The sequence below is a fragment of the Rhipicephalus sanguineus genome, chromosome 3, assembly GCF_013339695.2.
Source record: "Rhipicephalus sanguineus isolate Rsan-2018 chromosome 3, BIME_Rsan_1.4, whole genome shotgun sequence".
NCBI lineage: Eukaryota > Metazoa > Arthropoda > Arachnida > Ixodida > Ixodidae > Rhipicephalus > Rhipicephalus sanguineus.
Window position 1 is genome coordinate 132,838,542 of NC_051178.1, and position 19,867 is coordinate 132,858,408.

Here is a 19,867-nt window from a genome sequence, read left to right on the forward strand (position 1 = left end):
AGCACACAGCCTTTTACCCCCTATTTTGTTCAACCTGACTAAAGTGAAAATTGACAAGGCTTCTTGTGAGCTTTGCTTGCTGAATAGTGTAGAAGTCACACAGTCCAACTTTTCTCTAGTGAAATTAAGAGTGCTTTGGTTTCATTTGGCATTTTGCCCATTCACTCTGTGCAATGAAATGCCAGAACAAATACATTCATAAAGCATTGCATGAAACATGTGAACAACGTGCACGACATCTTTACTGAGAAGCCACATTATTTTTACTCATAATCCAATTCTATGGTGAAAACATTCCATTTCATTTTAAATTGTTTCATCTTCGGGATTACAGAAAACAGAGAGCAGGAAAATTGATTACAGTTTAAGAATTTTTGTACATCCTTCACTGCACTGGACTCCATGGCTGAACACTGGTGTAAGTGTACTAATTCACATACGGCATGAAAATCTGCTGCATTGTGTGTACTTCATGCTTTATACAGACTTGCCTTAATATTTGTATATTAATATATGTAACCTTGCTCACTGTTATATACTGTTATGTTTATCGACATACACAGGTTTATGTTAAGTATTTATTTAAGGGAGTTCTTTTCTTGGGCATTTGGAAAACATCTACCCATTTTAAAGTTCATTACCATCACCAATGGCCACATGAACACTTCACCTCATGTGACCAAACAACCATACACAGATCTACCCATGCGACTCATGGTTTTAACAAAAGCCTAATCTAAAGTGACTTAATGTGTATCCAATGCACTTTAAATGTGACTGCCTTTGTTTGTTTTTGTGTTTTTGAGATGTTTTCAGGCCTGTGCAATTGTTCATGCAGTGCCCAAAGGAAGTATTCAGACCTTCCTGAAACCAACATGCACATCAGCAGAAGCAGGCATGAACTCCGATCAGCTTCACGTTTTTCGTTGCCATGTACATGCAAGGTATATTCCTTGTAGTGCAAGATCAATAGTTGTGCAGGTTGATAGGTAACACACTTTGTTGCAGCGTGTAAAAACATAGATGTAAATGACTCAGAGGATGGGTGTTTGTGCACATGTTTTGTCTACATTTATGACTTTTCGTGTAGTAGTAATGTATGTTGTCCTTGTATTTGTGCAGTAGGAGAAATGAAAGAACTGGTGTACACTGACGAGCACATAGCTCAGTCTTGGCACAAAACGTACCTTTAACCAATACAGGCGCTATGACAGTTTCGATCAAATGTGGACTCGACAGTCTCATGATCAGAGTGCATGCTTATATTTTTCCGATTTTCTGAATGCTGTAATCATAATACTCCTCTCATGCTCCAACTGCTGTTGCAAGTGCTTACAAAGATGAGGAACACGTAAAGCAAACATTAAATCGCTTTTTAAAAATCCAAGCTTTTCATAACTGCGCACATTCAAGGCTAACATCTCTTATGCTAAAAAACAGTGTTTCAGCAAGCAGCCGAGAAAAAAACACTGCAAGTATTTTTTTTTCTTCACCCTTGATCAGTTTGACATTTTCTCTGCAGAGGTGCGCAGCATGTGGTAGGTGCTAGAAGGCTCTGAAAAATTTGGCTTTTATCTGGAAAATGCAGCTCCACATTTTTGCATTTGACAAGTGTTCTATGCTTTCAATGGCATCGTCATCAGACTGTTCTATGTTCACTATAGGATGAAGGCCTCTCCCATTGAACTCCAGTTTACTGTCCTGTACGAGCTCATTCCATTTTATTCCTGTGAACTTCTTAACCACCCCACCTAACTCTCTACCATCCTAAACTATGCTTCCCATCTCTTGGTATCCGTACTGTCATCCTCACTGACCATCGGTTATCTACTCTGTGCATTATGTGACCCGCTCATGTCCACTTTTTTCTCTTACGATATCAACAAGGATATCTGCTACTTCTGTTTTGTTCTGTCATCCGCTCTGCTCTCTTTCTATGTCTTAACATGATGCCTATCATTCTGATAGGATAAAAATATAGCAAAGTGTTAATGCCGCATCAATACAGTTACCATGCTAAGTGCACATTTGCATCACGGTATAGCAGGGGTACATGCAGGCTATTAAAAAAAAAGGTTGAATTAATGTGGACATGTGCTCTTGGAAAAAATGTACAAAATGTTTCCTTTCACATTATAAAGATGGTGGAGACTACGCTTTTTACTTATGCTAATAAATGTTTGCTTCAAGAACCTGAGAAAGTGTTAGCTGTTGGCACATTGCGTAAGCAAGAAGTTATCTACTTAAAATGACATTATGTACTAAAAAATTTCCTTCTTTGTCTTACTGCCTCTTTGAAGTACACTACTAGACATCTACAGACCACATAAAGTTTCAAATGTTCAGGAACTTAAAAACAAACATCTTCATTTTCATCGCCTACAAATGTTTCACCTAACGGTTCTTGCGCAGCAGTACACCCACACTGCTAAAGAAAGCACTGATTAGACACTGAATTGCTCGATCTTATACCATGCAATGACAAATATCGTAAGAGCGATTGTAAAACACTGACTAGTGCAATCCTTGTGCCTGTGGCATCATACATTCTAGTGGTATTATTTGCTACATTTAATCTTTGCAAAGTTTGAAGGACTAATATCTTTCTTTTTTTAAGCGCACGAAGGCAGTAAATTTCTGTGCATGTGTATACAACAGCAAGTAGGGGCTGTCGAAATAGTCTCTCCAGTGACCGTTCCACCAGAGTAGCAAAATCCAATTACGAAGGCTATGTTTTTTTCTTACTGTATGTCTGCGAAAGCCAAAAACACATCATGGCAGTGATGTGTGGGACATCTTACTCTTGCATATATAACAGAATACATTTTGTTTAAAACAACCATTCTGCAAACAGACAAAGCTGTCTGAAGACTGGACAAACTTTAGGCAAATTCAAATACAAAATTCCTTAATCCCATGCAGGCCGAAGTTCCATACTAACATGTTTCACAGACACTTGTGCCAGAGTCGTACTCTGAAACTTTTATAGGAAAAGCTGTGATAAAGCTTACTAAATATGACTTGCATTCAGAAGAACAAATATAGGTGTAACAAATTAACTTTGTATAGTTGCAGCTCAATTATAAAAAAACAAAGACCTAGCAGCGAATTGTACGAGTTAGACAGCCTGTCCCAGTCACAATAGTACATATCCCATTTGCTGATGCAGTGCAAGATCATGCTTTCCTAGCACAATTCAAGCATGCAACAATTCACAGCAAGCTTGCTGCGAGTGCACCAGTGAAATGTGCAATCCTGGTCTAACTGAACTACACAACAATGTTGAGGACAAGAGATTGCTTTGCCCAAACTTTGCGATGTTTGTTTTCACAATTCACTTTTTTTGCTTTGTCAAACGTGCCACCGTTACGGCCAAAATGAGCTGCGTGATGCAAGAAACGGAACAGAAGGGAAATAATTGCTGCAAAATATGGGCCACGCTTGAAATTCACGAACGACACTTACAGTAGAAGGTCTTGGCTGACTGGTAGGCTTCACGACACTGCCTTGTACCCTCTGCGTTGGGATGTGTCCTTTTTTTATACCTATGCTCAAAACCATGAATGCTTGTACTTTCCTTATGCTTAGAACTACCTTGTTCAGGCGGCATTTGGCGCACTGCAACACACAGTATGGCTGTAGATACCACAAGAGTAGAGAAAAAACAATAATATACAGCTGTTTCTCAGAACTGCTTCTTAATTGGCTTAGTTGTTACTTGATGAAATACGCATTGGCCACTGAGAGGACCATACACAGGCAGCTCAGTGCCCCTTCTCAATCGACTCACTTGAAGATAACCTTTGTGTAACTGGCTAAATATTGTAGCTTTCAGAGAACAATGTTAATTCGTGTTCCAAGCCCTGCTTGCATAATCACGCTAGGACACTTAACGAGCCAGCTTAGTCCTTCTCCACTGCTACTCACACAAATTACAGCAATGTTTATTGGGCAGAAAGAGCCTTCGTAGAATGAGCAGACTGTACGTGCATCTTTCTGTGCTGCTGCACTTCCCAAATGACGTCAACTGCTAGAGTCTACAAATGTAATCACATTCGGTTATCTTGAAAAGCAGCGAATGATCAAGGATGGGCATGCCACTAATTCTTGGCAACTTTAGATTGAACCCAAAGAGACTAATGAAGCAGCAGCACAAAGCAACGGCACCCTGTCGAGTGCTGAAACTGTTTACAGAGGGTCAAGAGCTTGCTTAGGTGCTCCCTTAGATGACATAATGTAATCGGCTGGCTTCAGCTGTGAAAAGAATGCCCTAACGTAGCTGGTGAAACAATCAAACTTAATGGAACTCTGAGGGCTGTGCTGGTCATGCCTAGAAAGATAAAAATGTGAGATTTAATGTTCCGAAACTGCCCAGCTGGTTGCGAGAGAATGCTGTAGCGTGGGCCTCCTGATTAATTTTGATCAGCTGGGGTTTAAACATCTCCTAAATTTAAGCACACAAGGATTTTTGCGTTCCCCACTTGTCAGAGTGCAATTGCGGCCTTAAAGAGTTAATATAGCACTATTCTTATGCGGCCCTCGTATGCATCATATAAACTAACATAAACTTTCGTTTTCTCAACAAGGCCCCCGCAATTCTTGCATCACTAATAGAATTTACAGTGTATATTAAGTATGCGTGTTTAGTTCTTAAACTTTTCACACATAGCAACAGTTTGCAATGCTATTACAGTAATAAGAAACGTCAACTGTCCAATATTATGCATAGAAGAGGAAATGCATCTAACAATGTGCAATTATGTTGTTCTGCTATATTTATTGATGTGGTATACTATTTTACCCACTCGCAAATATGGCGTATGCATGAGATCCTCTGCATTCAAGAGAAACACTTCAGTGGTATTCAATCTAATATAATTGCAATGTCTGCTTTGTTTAAGAAATAAAAGGTGACCACTTTGGTAGCCAACAGAAATATCTAACAATCAAAGATTAACCTGCAAGTTTTAATACACAATTTATGCTTTTATAGGCACTTACTAACGAGCTGCTTTCTGTAAGAGTGGATGGCCTTGTGAATATGTGCATAATGAACTACACGCAAGTCAGCATCAGACTCCCATTTTGCTCTTTCCCGTTTTCTTCCTACATTTGTTGAAAAGCAGTAGATATTCATGACATAATCTAATGCTAAAATGTAAGCTTTTTTTCGTGTTTCTTTTGAAATATATGCATGCAAGTGACATTGGAAATTTCATTATTTGCAACCCTCAGTAAAAATGTGATGACAGAGCCTTCAGCCTAATAATGATTTATAGTGCGTAGTGCCTAAATGCACTTAATAAATGCATTTCCTAGGTCATAAACATTCCAAGTGTCTCACATTCTTAAATATTCCAGTAGTAGACAAAGACCATCGTTAAGGATCAGAATGTAATCGGCTAAAAACTCGGGCACAGCCGTGACTCAACTTCGACAGTCAGTGATTAGATAATTACAGATGCACATGAGCACAACAACTGATCTGAAGGCCTGACAAAACCACGTTATGACAGGTTAGAGCTGCACAGTGTCGAAGCTACAGAACACCAGACTACATGGCTAGTACCAAACAGCCAACAAGGCATATAAAGAAGGAATTTCGTGTCATCGCATGCGTACGGCAGTCTTTGCCACATCGCACCCCAACTTGAACATTGTTGCGTGAGTTGCACTATACATTTTGTTGCATACGTCACAATGATTCTTATTATGACCGTAAAAATGTCCTTTGCAGTTCATGTGTGCCAAGCAAACATACTTTTTCTTCTGTCGGTACAACATATATATATTATTTTTTTTTCCTCTAACAGAGCTGCAGCAGCAGAGTTTCCTACTAAAATTAATAAAATAATATTGCCAACTGTTCAGCGATCAAAAGAATAACACATAGTACATGGAGTTGTCTAACCTTAAAACTTGCGACTTCAGATATTCTTGTAGCATTATTTATTATGCCAATAATATTTATTTCCGGACGATTACAGTCTTCACACGTGTCAGCAAAAATGCATAATCATTGCAAATTCCTGCACTTATAGCACAATATTGCGTTGGAAGTGATCAATGTGAAATGTTAGTGAAGCCACCCAAAGCCAGAAAGATGATATTTAGGCAAATGCACGTGCCGTGATGCATCATTCCAATACTGTCCAAGCCACCGTACATAAAGCTCCTGTGATTAATAGTGCAAAAAGGTTTTCTCTCATAATTTTAGTAGGAAACTCTACCGGCTGTAGTTGTTAGCACTAGAAGCAAGCACGGTTGCCTGCTCCGGCTGTGGGCTATGCAGCCTTTGAGTAGGTTACAAGAGAACACGTTACGAAAGCGACGAGCCATACTCTTGGTGCCAGGTTTCAAACTTTGCTGCGAGCGCTTTGCCAGTGGGCTTGGTCTGCTTGATGGCATCCAAGATGTCCTCTGTTGACACCGGCTCAGGGATGATGCGGTCAGTTCCATCCGCTTCTGCAGTCAGCATCACCACACCAGTGCATGTGTGTGACTTAAGAGTTAAAGACAAAATATCTGACAAATATAGCATATTTGCTCCTTTTATATTAATAGTCTTGGTACCTTTCCCAATCACACGCATCATGACTCTCACTGGGTGATTATTAAGTATAGCAGCAGTAAAACACAGCTGTTGACTCGTAACTATATGATGACAAATTGGCATTCTAAACATAAACATGGTTTTGTCTCTGACTCTGAGCAGTGTGCAGAAGACAGAGAAGCCAAAAGTAAAATATTTTTTAGGCCTGACTTTGTTCATAATATTGTTTCTTTCAGGTGTTATGGATGAACTTATAAGTGTCTTGGGGTCTGTGTTAATACAAGTTCGCCAGTAAGCTAATAGTTTTAAAAAAACGTGCTCTTTACAGTGAACATTTTTCTAATATATGCTTGTTCAAAATTCTTTAGCCTTACCAAATGTGCAAGTAACATGCTGCATTTTTTAAAGTGGCACCCTGCTCACTCAGAGTCATTCTACTTACAAAAAAAAAAGAATTTGAAATGCCACCAATTAACTTTCATACACACAAAACAAGGTTGTCTCTTGTTCACGAAGCTATAGTCTTGATTACCATGTTAGTAGTATTGGTGTAAAAAAGAAGAGCGCAGTAGAATTCAGCACGACAAGGACATTTCACCACTTCAAAGAAGAAATGGAATTTGCTCTGCCTGCCATTGCAACGGTGGTTATGCTATGCTGGAATGAAACCCTGTTTAAGGTGTCTCGCCTTTACACTACAGCATAGCAGTGTTGACAATACCTCCAATGAGAAGCATTTCTAAATTTATCTCGCTCGACAAACAGCTTGACTTACGCAGTATGCGCTAAAATCTCAATACCCAAATGTGTCACGAGGAATGAGCACAACCAGTGGTACTGCGAGAACTGAAATGTTTACCATTATCACAGCATTCAGCAGCTTCCAGTGCTTGGCGGAGGGACTTCATCACTGCTTCTTTGCAGGCTATCTTGATGTCCGATCCTGAATAACCTTCAGATGCCTGTCACAGAATAAAGGCACAAACTGATTAATTAATTAACAAGCTTATTTAGTTGTTCGGTTTATCCTGTTATCCATTCTCATGATCACAGCATTACAGATAGTAGTGGAAAAAAAAATTGATGGTGTTCCAATTCTCTTTGTTGACTGGTGACTTCTGTACACATTATTGACTAAGCCAAGATATTTGTTTTTAACATTCAAGGACTGCTGATGGCACTTGGTGCCGTACAAGCTTTTGCTGCCACTGAACATGAGTTTGTGTCAATGTAAAGCAGTTACAACCACAATGCTGACAGATGTTTGACCATCAAAAAGGCTGCATTTGGTTTCTTTATGAACTCATGTAATTTCAGGCATGCATATAGGTGGTAGTAGGGCTACGAACCAGAGTACTAAATCAAATTTTAGTATATTAAGAATCCAGGTACCATCCTGAGGCTATGTAATGTAATAGCTGTATTATTTTCCATTCATCTTGTCTCATTATACGTGATAATTAGTGGCCAATCTAAGCAATAACAGTTGCGTGGTGCTGTCAAAGCTAACGAAAAAGGGGCAAAAAGAATGAACAATGAAAAAGACTGTACAAACATTGCACTGCTGCAAATTTCATGACAATTAAGTGCACTATTGCATAAGTACGCGGTGGCTTTTCACTTCATGTGCATATATATGTCAACGCATAAACTGTGGCTATAGGTTTCTGAGCAACATGGAGGAAGAAATACACAGTCGCACCTCGCTGACAAGGTTGTAGTCGATGTCAGCTGCCACGAAGCAACTTTCTCGGCGGCCACCACTCTTGGCACTCTGTCCGCCCTCGAGAAACTTGTGGAACAAAAAGGTGCGGGCCTCTTTGCCTGGCAGAGGCACCAAGATGCGTTTTTCCAGGCGTCGAAGAACGGAATGGTCCAGATCCCTGTTTCCAGAGACATCACACTTGTTTTGTGATTAAAGGAAACATTTGCAATCCCTTATGTGATGCTGTACATTTTGAAACCTCTATCTGACACTGTGGAACCACACCAGAAAGTTAGAGTGAAGGAGTTTAAAAGCTAAAATGAAAAGACAGTGCCCTTTAAACTCGTTGACCTGTAATAATATACTGTATTTTTGGACGCGTTTGAAAAACAAGGACACAGTGAGGCACACATAAACCACAAATGAAAGCGCTCTAGCAACTTATGAACGTCCTGCCTACATTTATACACGCGAACTTGAACCTAGTGACGTATGGTATCGCACCATCAAGCTAAGGAACAACTTTTCTTTTTTTGACGAAGCAACCGACAGAGAGCTGACGCACGTGGCGCTTTCTATGATTATAGCTAGTGCGTCTATTATCTCTCTCATGCTGCTATCTTTATGGTGGCTGAATATGCGACAATTTGAAAATATGGGTGAGCAATCATAGTCTTTGCAGTGTATTGATAGGAGCCCATCCCAGTACCGTGCAAAGTTAATAATAGAGATAATAGAGGCACAAGCTACAATCAAAGAAGGGGCCACGTATGCCAGCTCCCAGTCAATTGCTTTGTCACGAAAGGAAATGTTCCTTAACGATAGTGCGGTACCATACGGCACTAGGTTCAAGTTCGCATGTATAAATGTAGGCAGGATGCTCAAATAAACTTCAGTCACTAGAGCGCTTTCGTTTGTGATTTATGTGTGCCTCACTGTGTCCTTGTTTTTCAAGTGCGTCCAAAAATATAGTATGCTATTCTAATTAGCCCAAGAAACAGCACTCCTGAAATAATAAAGCATCTGAAGAAAGCTCTATAGCTAGGTTGACAAAAAGTTGAACTTCTGGCACTGCAAACATGAAAGTGCAATCATATTGTGTAAAGCCATCGTGACATACAACTAAAGAGCAATCTTTGGTTGCATCGAAGAATTTGCAGATAACACAATGTCACTTCCTTGCTAAATTTTTTGTGTTCTAATAAATAATGACTTGCTCACCATGGTGAATTAGAAGTAGCCAGCACAAATACATGATCCTTGGAGTTGCTCAGGCCATCCATCTGTATCAGGAGCTCACTTTTCATGCGGCGACTGGCCTCGTTCTCGCTGCAAAAATGAAAGCACATAATTGAAAAGCTTTCAGAACAATGTTTCTGGAAGGAAAGCCCAGCTGTACTTCATTTGCAAACAAAATGCAGAGGAAGTGAACCTTCAGAACATGTGCAGGAGATTTTCATGCTGGTATGAGCATTGAAGCCATTGCAATCAAGGGCAGGTTACCTGTTTCCAAGTCCACCTTTAGCCCCAACCAGAGCATCAAGCTCGTCCAGAAATATGGTTGCAGGCGAGTTGTGTCGAGCCAGTTCAAACAGCACCTGCATGGAAAGGGGGGCCTCTGGTTACGACAAATCAATCCTTTTATGATGATAGCAATTATATGGCCGGGTCGTCGTGCCGTTCTGTATATGTATAGGAGTGCATATATAACGAAGCACACAAATAAACATGGCTCACAAGAAAATTTTTTTCAAAGCGCATGACTGGGGTTTTGAACTCGCGACTCCTCGCTCCACAGAGCAATGCATTAAAGCACTCCGCCACACAGCATACATTCTCCAGCATATTAACGGTGAGCTACTTATATGCACCCTTTACTGCTGGTGGTACACAGAGCTCTGAGGTGCTTCAGCGTTGCAGAGGCTTGTTCACTATCACTCGCAAGTGGCGTAAAGGCCATGCTTTAAAGGTGGTCACCTCGCTCGTCTTTCGCCGGAGTCAGGATGTGTGTCTCCGCTCGGGACTTTGACCTACAGGGCGTGGTCGCTCATGCTCACGCACTTATCTCTTGAGGGGCAGAGGTTTGTACGTGTTGTACTTTCACCACAAAGTTTGCTTTGCTCACTCCAGCAGCTGTGTATGTGAAAGGAGTGATATGCTAGACTTTCTTTGTATGACATTCGAATTCATCGCTATCGCATTCATTACTTCACCCTTGTGGTGAGACTGTGACTTTATTTGTTGGAAGAATAGAACTAGTACCAGAAATGCCACTTATTAATGTAATCAAGATATCAAGCATGTGAAAATTAGGAGGGTGTGCATTTAGGAAGGGAAATGCGTGAGAGGGCAATTGGCAAAAGAATGACTCACCCTGACTAACTTTTCAGACTCGCCTCGCCACTTGCTCACCAGCGTTGAAGCAGTGATGTTGAAGAACGTCGTCTTGCATTCTGTTGCTACAGCTTTTGCAAGGAGTGTCTTTCCGGTGCCTGAAGCAGAGAATTTATTATTGGGGCTGCTCACTTATACTATGAAACACCCATGACAAGACATATCAGACCAAGGTGCTCCTTACTTTGTATGGACGTTCAGAATGCGCTACATGCATCATTTTCATCGAGTAAAGTAAACTTCAATTTTGTTTTTCACTCTAATTGGACAAATGAAATTGCTTAGAACTATCAAACTTTCAACCGAAAGCAGATTTTTATGCGCATAGAACTTTTGACAAGCTAAATTTAAAGATGCAGCTCAAGAGAGCCAACACATGGTAATGGAAGCCAGCAGCATCTGTCGAATGCACTGTATATTGTAGGGCTAGTGAAGTCCTGGAAGAGGATTGAATAGGCTTCTGGATGGCAATGAATAAACACAGACAGACAAAGAAGGTACAGGTGCCTAGGAAAGGAGCAGTCCTGCATATTAGATGCTTGAGTAGTCGCTCCTTCTTCGTTTGTGTTATTTCATGTTGCTTTCCCAAACTTAATTACTGAACTAAGTGGCTTAAAGTGAAGTTTTATTGCGGAGGCCTTTGAAGCAGTGATGTTGAAGAACGTCGTCTTGCATTCTGTAGCTACAGCTTTTGCAAGGAGTGTCTTTCCGGTGCCTGAAGCATAGAATTTATTAGTGGGGCTGCTCACTTATATTATGAAACACCCATGACAAGACATATCAGACCAAGGTGCTCCTTACTTTGTATGGACGTTCAGAATGCGCTACATGCATCATTTTCATCGAGTAAAGTAAACTTCAATTTTGTTTTTCACTCTAATTGGACAAATGAAATTGCTTAGAACTATCAAACTTTCAACCGAAAGCAGATTTTTATGCGCATAGAACTTTTGACAAGCTAAATTTAAAGATGCAGCTCAAGAGAGCCAACACATGGTAATGGAAGCCAGCAGCATCTGTCGAATGCACTGTATATTGTAGGGCTAGTGAAGTCCTGGAAGAGGATTGAATAGGCTTCTGGATGGCAATGAATAAACACAGACAGACAAAGAAGGTACAGGTGCCTAGGAAAGGAGCAGTCCTGCATATTAGATGCTTGAGTAGTCGCTCCTTCTTCGTTTGTGTTATTTCATGTTGCTTTCCCAAACTTAATTACTGAACTAAGTGGCTTAAAGTGAAGTTTTATTGCGGAGGCCTTTGAAAGTTACTATGCAGATCAATACCTTTATACAAAAGCATAGGAGGTCCTCTTCTATTTCAGTTAGCTAGGAATTCCTGTTTGCCAAAAGTCAACATTCTGCTAAGTCAGTGCATTATGGGTTATAAAAATTACAGACGGCTACTAGTCTTTTATTCACTGCTGCTTTGATAAATGACAAAGCTTCTTTATAGCAGAAGCTGCTCTGCATGAACCTTAAGTTTCAGGAAAGGGAATGATTGCAGTCCACACGACAGTAGCACGAAGCTACCTTGCAGATTTCTGGAGAACAAATTCGCTACGTCTGGTGTCCCTAAAGTTTAGTTGTTGATTCATTCGACTACGTTCCGCCATCTCCTAGTGTGACATTTAGTTCTGATGGCAGACTGACCACAGTGGAAAAGCATTGCTCTTGTGAGATCCCTGTACAGGGAACAGTTTTCTTCAACTGCAAAGCTTTCTTTCTGGAAGCTCCTATGAGCTTTCTTTGTACCTGCAGGTGGGTCACAATTATTCCCTTCTATGGAACATATTTCTAAAATACTTTCAGCGTGTCATCTTTTAGTGCTAACATGTACCGCGCTACTCGTTGATTGAAATGTGACAATTTAAGGCCAAGTAATGCATGTACTTTCACCTCCGCTGTCTTCAGTTTGTGCCATATCTGCGTAATTTCGACTCAAACACTTGCATCAGAGCCAATATTACCTTTAGCGGCCAGATTTGTAGTGGCATGATGCGGTTATCTTGAGCAAATGTGCATACCAGTCTGTATACTAAAAGTTTTGATGTCACGTTTCAGTTCGTGAGCACTGTGCTGTAGTCTCATCATGCTGTGAATTCCACTAAAATGGTTTCAGGCACCTTCTGATAAAAATAAGGGCTGCAATATGTATCCATTTCGGCCATTAAAGCAGCACCATTATTGGACGGTGCAAGATGCACATGTGCTGATGCACAATGCCATGTGGAAAATACCTTGCATGTAATTGCTGCCTTTAAAAGCCATCAGTTAATTTTCTTTTCACTATGAAGGTTGTAACAGTCCAAAAACGAGTACACAATACAGTGACATGTGAAATAAGATGCACCTGGAGGTCCAAAGAGCAGAAGTCCCTTCCATGGACCCATTATTCCAGAAAAGATGTCTGGATACTAAGCAGCGTGTAATGATAATAAATGCATCAGTGAATGAATTACTCACTGCAATGAACAGTGGTTCCAAATGAAATGTACTCATCCTGAAATGTTTGCAACAGACTCTTCAACTAGCATTTCAAGCTTCGAAAAACAACACACCAGAAAGTTTTTCAATATGTATGGAACAAGGAACCCAACATTTAACAAGTTCCAAACAAGAGCGAGTCATACTCACTCTAAGTGTTGTCCTTATTTCACATTAGAGAGTAATACATTAAAAAATCAATTTACCATGTCCTTAGATCATTCTACAGTACAGCTTATGCATGCATTGTTATAAACTATGTACTATTTAAGTTCACTGAGAGAGGTCTTTTTGTAATTTATTTTATTTAGTTTCTTTATTAGTGCAACAGGACTCTATTTGTCTATAGTTTAATGGGCTAATACAGGCTATCAAATCTATCCTATGATAACACAGCTTACAATACAAGCTTTATTGGTGCATCAGGTCTATTGTTTCATAATACAATAAAGCAATAAAAAGCAATAAAATATTTCTATTGGAATGTTTCAAAGGGCTTCTAATGAAGCTTCACTGCAGTTTATACTGTGATTAACATTAAAAATACAAGCTGCACTGACCTTCATTGGGTAAATTAAAGCTTCTTTGATAAGCCGCTTTGCTGACTCAAGACCAACAATGTCGTTCCAGTGGACGTTCGGACTGTCCACATAGACATCCTGCAAAATAAAAAGACCACATGCATCAAAAAAATATGTTACTGCATTCCTGTGCTGGGTGACTTTTCTTTAGTAAATTTCTCAGTTTATTTTTTTTTGTAGTGAGGAGTTATATTTTGACTAGGCATTGTATGCAAGCATGTTGTTTCAGAAAATCCATTCATTGTAACGGTGTGAGAAAATTTTTGAACTCGAGTTCTAAAAATGCTGCTTAATATGATCACAGTGAACAAATCAGCAGTGGTTGTGGTAGTAAAAAATTGTCAATTTGGTAGATTTTGAGCCAGAATTTGACTCATAAGAAACTTTTCCCGGCCAATTTTGCGATTAAGCACCATTAAATGCAGATCTTGGTAGATTCAGCAGGCGAAGTTATGCAGCATTACATATTAAAAGCCTTTTTACGCTAATTTTCTCATCAAATGGTGCATCAAGTACTATTTTGAAGGTATAGCATTAGCAAGGCAGTATAAATAGTCAATTTTTTACAGGGAAATCAGGTGATTGAGCAACACATCTAAGACATACAGCTTGGAATGATCTTTTCCTACAGTTACGATAAGTGTGCAAATGGCCCTCATTTCATCTTTGTGCCTTGTCTCACAGAGTGCTTTTATTATAGTCGTGCAGAAGCTTTTTATGGCCACTATGTTCGTGCATACTCACGCATACATCTATGCATGTGCGCACATGAATGCATCTGCACTTCTACAAATGAAAGGAAAGTGCAGAAAAATTTAATCATGTATCGTTCCTTTGCTTTAGAATTGAGAAGTGACAGCTTATGCCCAAATTTTGCCATGTTTAGTTGTATTTTTTGCACATTGCAAACAGCAGCGTAGCCAGAAATTTTTTTCGGGGGGGGGTTCAACCATACTTTATGTATGTTCGTGCGTGTGTTTGTATGTGCACGCGTATATATACGCAAGCAAAACTGAAACATTTCGGGGGGGTTTGAACCCCCCAACCCCCCCCCCCCCTGGCTAAGCCCCTGATTGCAAAGTATAAAATGAAAGGTGTTGTATAGTTCAGGGATATGAGCGTGAGGAAGGTTTTACATATAAGTACTACATATGTGTGCATGAATATGCACACATACACATTTGTACATACAAACATGACACAGAAGGAGGAGTGCATCTTCCTTCCGTACAAATGTACACTGTACATACTTAACGTCCTTCTATAATGTGGCCAGCAGCATATATTTAGTATAATGTATTCGTTGGCTAAAATTGTAAGCCTAAAATTGAGCTCAAAGAAACAAAGATGTGGGTGCCAGTGTTATCTGTAACAGCTAATTGCACTTTAATTTTGAATGTATCCTGCACTCATGGTATTCACTAGAAAAGAACTTGCTGTTAGGGTAGTTGATGCACAGTAATTATATTGAAAAACATTACAACAAGAGAAATGGAGGTAGACACAGTGCTGAGGGAATTATCGTGCACATTATCCACCATGTTCGACTTCATGATAAAGAAAAAAAAGAAAGAACAATGACAGCAAAAGTATTGGCAGCTGACATGTTCACGACATAAAATCACAGCATGTGCCATACACATACTAAGCTTTATTGAGCTACATGTTATTAAGTGCAGTACATTCAAGTTTTTGCACAACCATATTTTTTTCCTCACCTTAGAAATGATGTCGACCAAGTTAAACCATTCGCTCCCCAAAGTGGCACCCATGGCTTGAGGCAGCTTTAGTTGTGGTAGTCCTGGTGTGCAGATCTGCACCAGTGAAGCGTCACGCTTCTTGGTATTTTACATAGCACGATTGACAAAAGCCTATTTCATAGCACGACAACACATATACAGAACTGCATTTAAGAGGGCTTCTTGGGTATCTAGCTGATGTGTATAACAGTTGAAAAAAAAAAGTTCTTCCTTGTGCTGCTAAATTATGTCATAGAACTATGCACCGTTTTCTGCTATATTTAACATAATTTTTTATCTGCCATTTCTTTCATTTTGAGAAGCCCAAATTATAACAAGAACATTCACTATTTCATCATGTAACAGAATGTATGTGTCCATATGATGTCATCTACCCTGCCAAAAACCACTATATTATGAAGTGTCACACCTACAAGTTTCATAGTGATTCGTACTGTAATAGCATAAGAGGCATTGATAACACAGTAGACAGCACGAGTGCTTGTGTTGTTTAGCTCTTATAAAGCTCAATAAAGCTTGGCCATTCTGAGTAATTTGTCTTGTTTATTTAAACAGAACGCAGCCTGGCAAGTTACTGGAACAGTAAGCTTTCGACAGCATCATAAATTAGGCCATATCTTCACTGGCCTACTGACAAGCTTACTAGGGCTGGGCATCAATTAAAATTTTTAACTCTATAATTAGGAACCTTTTAGTAACACCTAGACATTTAGTACAAGGATATTTTGCATTTGTTTCCCATCTAATGGCCGTGGCCGGAATAAAACCCTGACTGCAATCTCAGGCTCAGCAGTGTAACACCACAGCCACAAAGTTAACCATTGCAAGCAAAAAAATAATAAGTCATGTAAATTACACCGTTCACTTAAGCGCTCGTTCAACTGTCTTGAAGTAAACCACATGTGGATGGATTTTGTTTTCACTACTAAGAAATATGAAGAAAAACACTGCATTAGTCGGAACACCGTCCATGTTTCCCATCCTCACTCTTCAAGTGAAGTAGGAAAGTTGGTGCCAGTGCTTGCCAGATTCTGCTGATGTGACCTCAGCCAAATAATCACTATGAGGAATAATTGTGATAGAAGCACTATTTGATTAATCAAATCATTAAGTCATTATCACCTATAGACAATAGGTCACTTACCTGTATTCCCAGGCGCCTGTCAATGGTGATGTTTTCTGGCCGAAAGGTGTTTTCAAGCTATGAAAAAAAAACATGCAGTTAATAAATTGGTGGAAGAATACCAAAGGAAATTTGGAATAAATTATAACTTCAGTTGCAAGTATTAGAGAAACAACTAACGAAATTCACAATGTTTCTATGAACACCTATCTTAAGTGAACTGCTTATTTATTTTAATTAAATGGGTACATTGGCAAAGTACAAACAGCGCAAAGAGATCCATGGCCATATTACAGGTACGCAGCAAAGCGGATGGCATATTAAAGAAAATTTCATTAACTGATCAAATAATACAGCCAATGCTTGCAGTAATGAAATTAAGAGTGAATTTTCGTTGGCATCGTTCACTTGCTTGCCGTGGCTTTTTGCTGATGACACCATTACCTTACACAACAAGGCTTGATCAGAATAACAAATGTATGTCGGCATATTTCCACACAGAAGTTCTTTTTTCCAAGTGCCATGTCTACTTTTAATGTACGTAAATACATTTCAGTTTAGTTGTGGTGTGCACATCACAAACACATTTGATACTGATGAACTCAAACAACTTTTAGACTTCAGCTTCAGCTGTAGGTTCACACACAAATCCAAACCTAACTCAATCGAAGGAGAGAGCACGGTTTACCTTTCCTTTAGAGAGCTGAGAGTCAGATTTGTGCTTCTCGTCACTACTTGCACGATGAAGGCCCCGTATCCGAAATGTGCTGCAGAAGGACCCACTTCCATTGCTAGATGTTTGAGTTGACTGTCCTTGCGTAGAACTGAAAAATTATAGGCAAGAACAGAAGTGATGATTGTGCATGTGCATGTAGGGCTGGTAGAGCTAATTCACACAGATTCGTATCATGAAAAACTTCCTTTCCAACCGATAGCCCACTTGACGGATGGGTTACCAAAGAAATATGTACTGTGTACTTTGTGAGCCACCGAGCGATTTTTGCCTTCCAGCATTAATTAGAACCAAGTCTTTCTGTGCTGAAAGTCATGTCCAGTGACAGTTCGTGACCTGAATTTTAGGGTGCTGTAAGCTATACAATAACTAAGGTAATGTAGTCTCATGGTCAAGTATTATACAATTTGCTGAAATTAAGTAGACACTGTGGTAAATGACAACTACGATTTTGCGCAACACAAGTGACTACAGCATTGAAGACTGTGCAAGACAGTGTTGAATCCACCCCTCAGCCGCTGAAACCTTAAGTTCTTACAGTGCGTTATGTTGTTTCTTGGCTCTTATATTCAATGCTTCAGTAGACAATTAGACTTGCTGTAACTAATTCCTTTTCCTTAATTTTGTTATTTTTTATCATCTGCTAAACATGACAAGCTAATCCTAGCAATATATAGCGACTGGAGATCCTCATACTACTGACGAATTCGTGGGAAAAGAAAAAGAAGATTAACTAGAGTCGCTGTCATTATCTCCATGAATAAGCACTGCTGATTAACGCACACATCAGCTTGGTGGTGAACATGTGTTAATAAAACTAAACATAGGAGAATACGGCTTTAAAATGCAGTGAATGCAAAATAAAGAATGCTGATCTCTAAAACAGTGCAAACAATGCCAGGATAACTTACTGTCCTCGTGATGACTTTGACTGCTTCTGCGTGCCACTCTCTGCATGAGAAATGTGGAAATTAACGACAGTTGGTGACTCTGCAGCGTGATACAGTCTATGGAAAACGAGAAAGCACCACGCAACACACCTTCCAGCTTACGGGTGATATGTGGCTGTTTTCTGAACTTGACAAACTGGAATGTCTCATACTCTTGAAGTATTAGCTCCAGATCAACATTATCACAGAGAACATATTGGTCAAGTTTCAGCGTCGATTCAGTCTTGAGGCTTTCTGCAGTTGTCATGAGCCTTACGAATGGAGACAAAAATGAAGGCAGCTGTCATACACTGCTGGGCGAGTTAATGCGATAAGGCATATATATAGTCGAAGTATAAGTTCCTCACCCTTGGTGCTGAAGGTAGTGTAGGATCAGCACTAGAAGGTTGCGTTTTCGAACGGCTGACTTCTGTTCTTCCTGCGCATTTGTAACCCCATTCATCAGCCTATATCCTCAGCTACAAATGAATCAACTACTTACAGTGTCGGCGATGTGGCCGTCCACGAATGATTTTGCAGTTTTGGACTCTGCCATCTTCCTGCGACAGACAAGATATCGACACGATGTCATAGGAATGCATATATGCCGGAAACAAACTTCGTAGTTTCCGTCACGAACCTCATGGTGTATGAAAACTTCACCGTCCTAGGCTCCATAATGGAACTAAGCTGCGCAAGCGGCATGCCTTCGTAAAGTGGTCACGGCACGACTGAGGTCAGCTCAAGGCGACCGATTCGCGAAACTCGCCGACGTGCCAACCTGTGCCGTACGTTTCTCATTTTGCTCATTTTTGTAAGCTTATAAATTGCACGGGAACCGTTATTACTGTGCGTGAGAGACACTGACGAGCAGGTCACCTACGCTCGTCCGCAGAATTATAAATAGAACAATTGATCGCCAGAGCGTGAGCGCAGTATTATCGCCCGCACGAACGCCTTTGACAGCGCTGACCATAGCTGGGTGTCGAGCGGCGAAGCCGCAACGCGCACACCTGAGTTGAGAAGTAAACGTGACACCGTACGGATAGATTTTAACGACAGAGTTTCGTACCTGTTAGCAGCTGATCAGGAGCTCGTTTCAGATGATCAGCAGCCCGCCGTCACCGTGGCGCTTATGTTACAGCACAGCTGATCGCTCCGCATCAACGCCATGACAAACAAGGTGCACTGCGTGCAGCCGAACGCGCAGGATTATTTTTGACCAAATGCCCATAAGCCCATCAGACGCAGTCGTCGCGTGTGTATAGTTTAGGCAACGTTACCTAGATGGCAGGGCTAAACACGCCCTTCTAGAGTTACTGTGGATTGCTGTGGATATACTAACTGCATGTGCTGTGTCAATTACAAAAAGCTATGTAAACTAAAAAATAAGTATTCATTATAACTTGAAAAAAGGAATACTTTAACGAAAATTTCTTTCTTTCCGTTCTATTCTAGCATGGCTTTGTGCGTGTGGTATGGCGGGAATTTCAAGTTCTCCTGAAGGCCGCGCTCTTCATAGTGATCGTACCTTATTTCTTTCTTTCTTCTTCTCTTTTCTTTTTTTGGCAGTGAGAGAGAGGTACGTGCTATCTTATTCCGAAAG

At 40.2% G+C, this 19,867-nt stretch overlaps 1 protein-coding gene across 2 annotated transcripts; it reads right to left on the reverse strand.

Annotated features, from left to right (window-relative positions):
- Window positions 1-719: 719 nt before the first annotated feature.
- Window positions 720-19,494, reverse strand: LOC119387171 (katanin p60 ATPase-containing subunit A-like 2). Of its 2 annotated transcripts, none has more exons than XM_049413392.1 (16): window positions 19,334-19,494; window positions 18,764-18,821; window positions 18,630-18,700; window positions 18,373-18,533; window positions 18,244-18,283; window positions 17,288-17,366; window positions 16,621-16,677; window positions 15,435-15,530; window positions 13,696-13,794; window positions 13,002-13,065; window positions 10,632-10,750; window positions 9,762-9,856; window positions 9,480-9,587; window positions 8,256-8,436; window positions 7,413-7,515; window positions 720-6,465 (listed from the first exon to the last, which is right to left on the reverse strand). In XM_049413392.1, exons 2-16 carry the CDS (start codon window positions 18,815-18,817, stop codon window positions 6,320-6,322), a joined length of 1,473 nt encoding a protein of 490 aa, XP_049269349.1. In that variant the 5' UTR covers window positions 18,818-18,821; window positions 19,334-19,494; the 3' UTR covers window positions 720-6,319. The 2 variants fall into 2 exon arrangements, with proteins under 2 accessions (XP_049269349.1, XP_037510410.1); XM_037654482.2 differs by having other exon boundaries at window positions 17,288-17,423.
- Window positions 19,495-19,867: the final 373 nt, after the last annotated feature.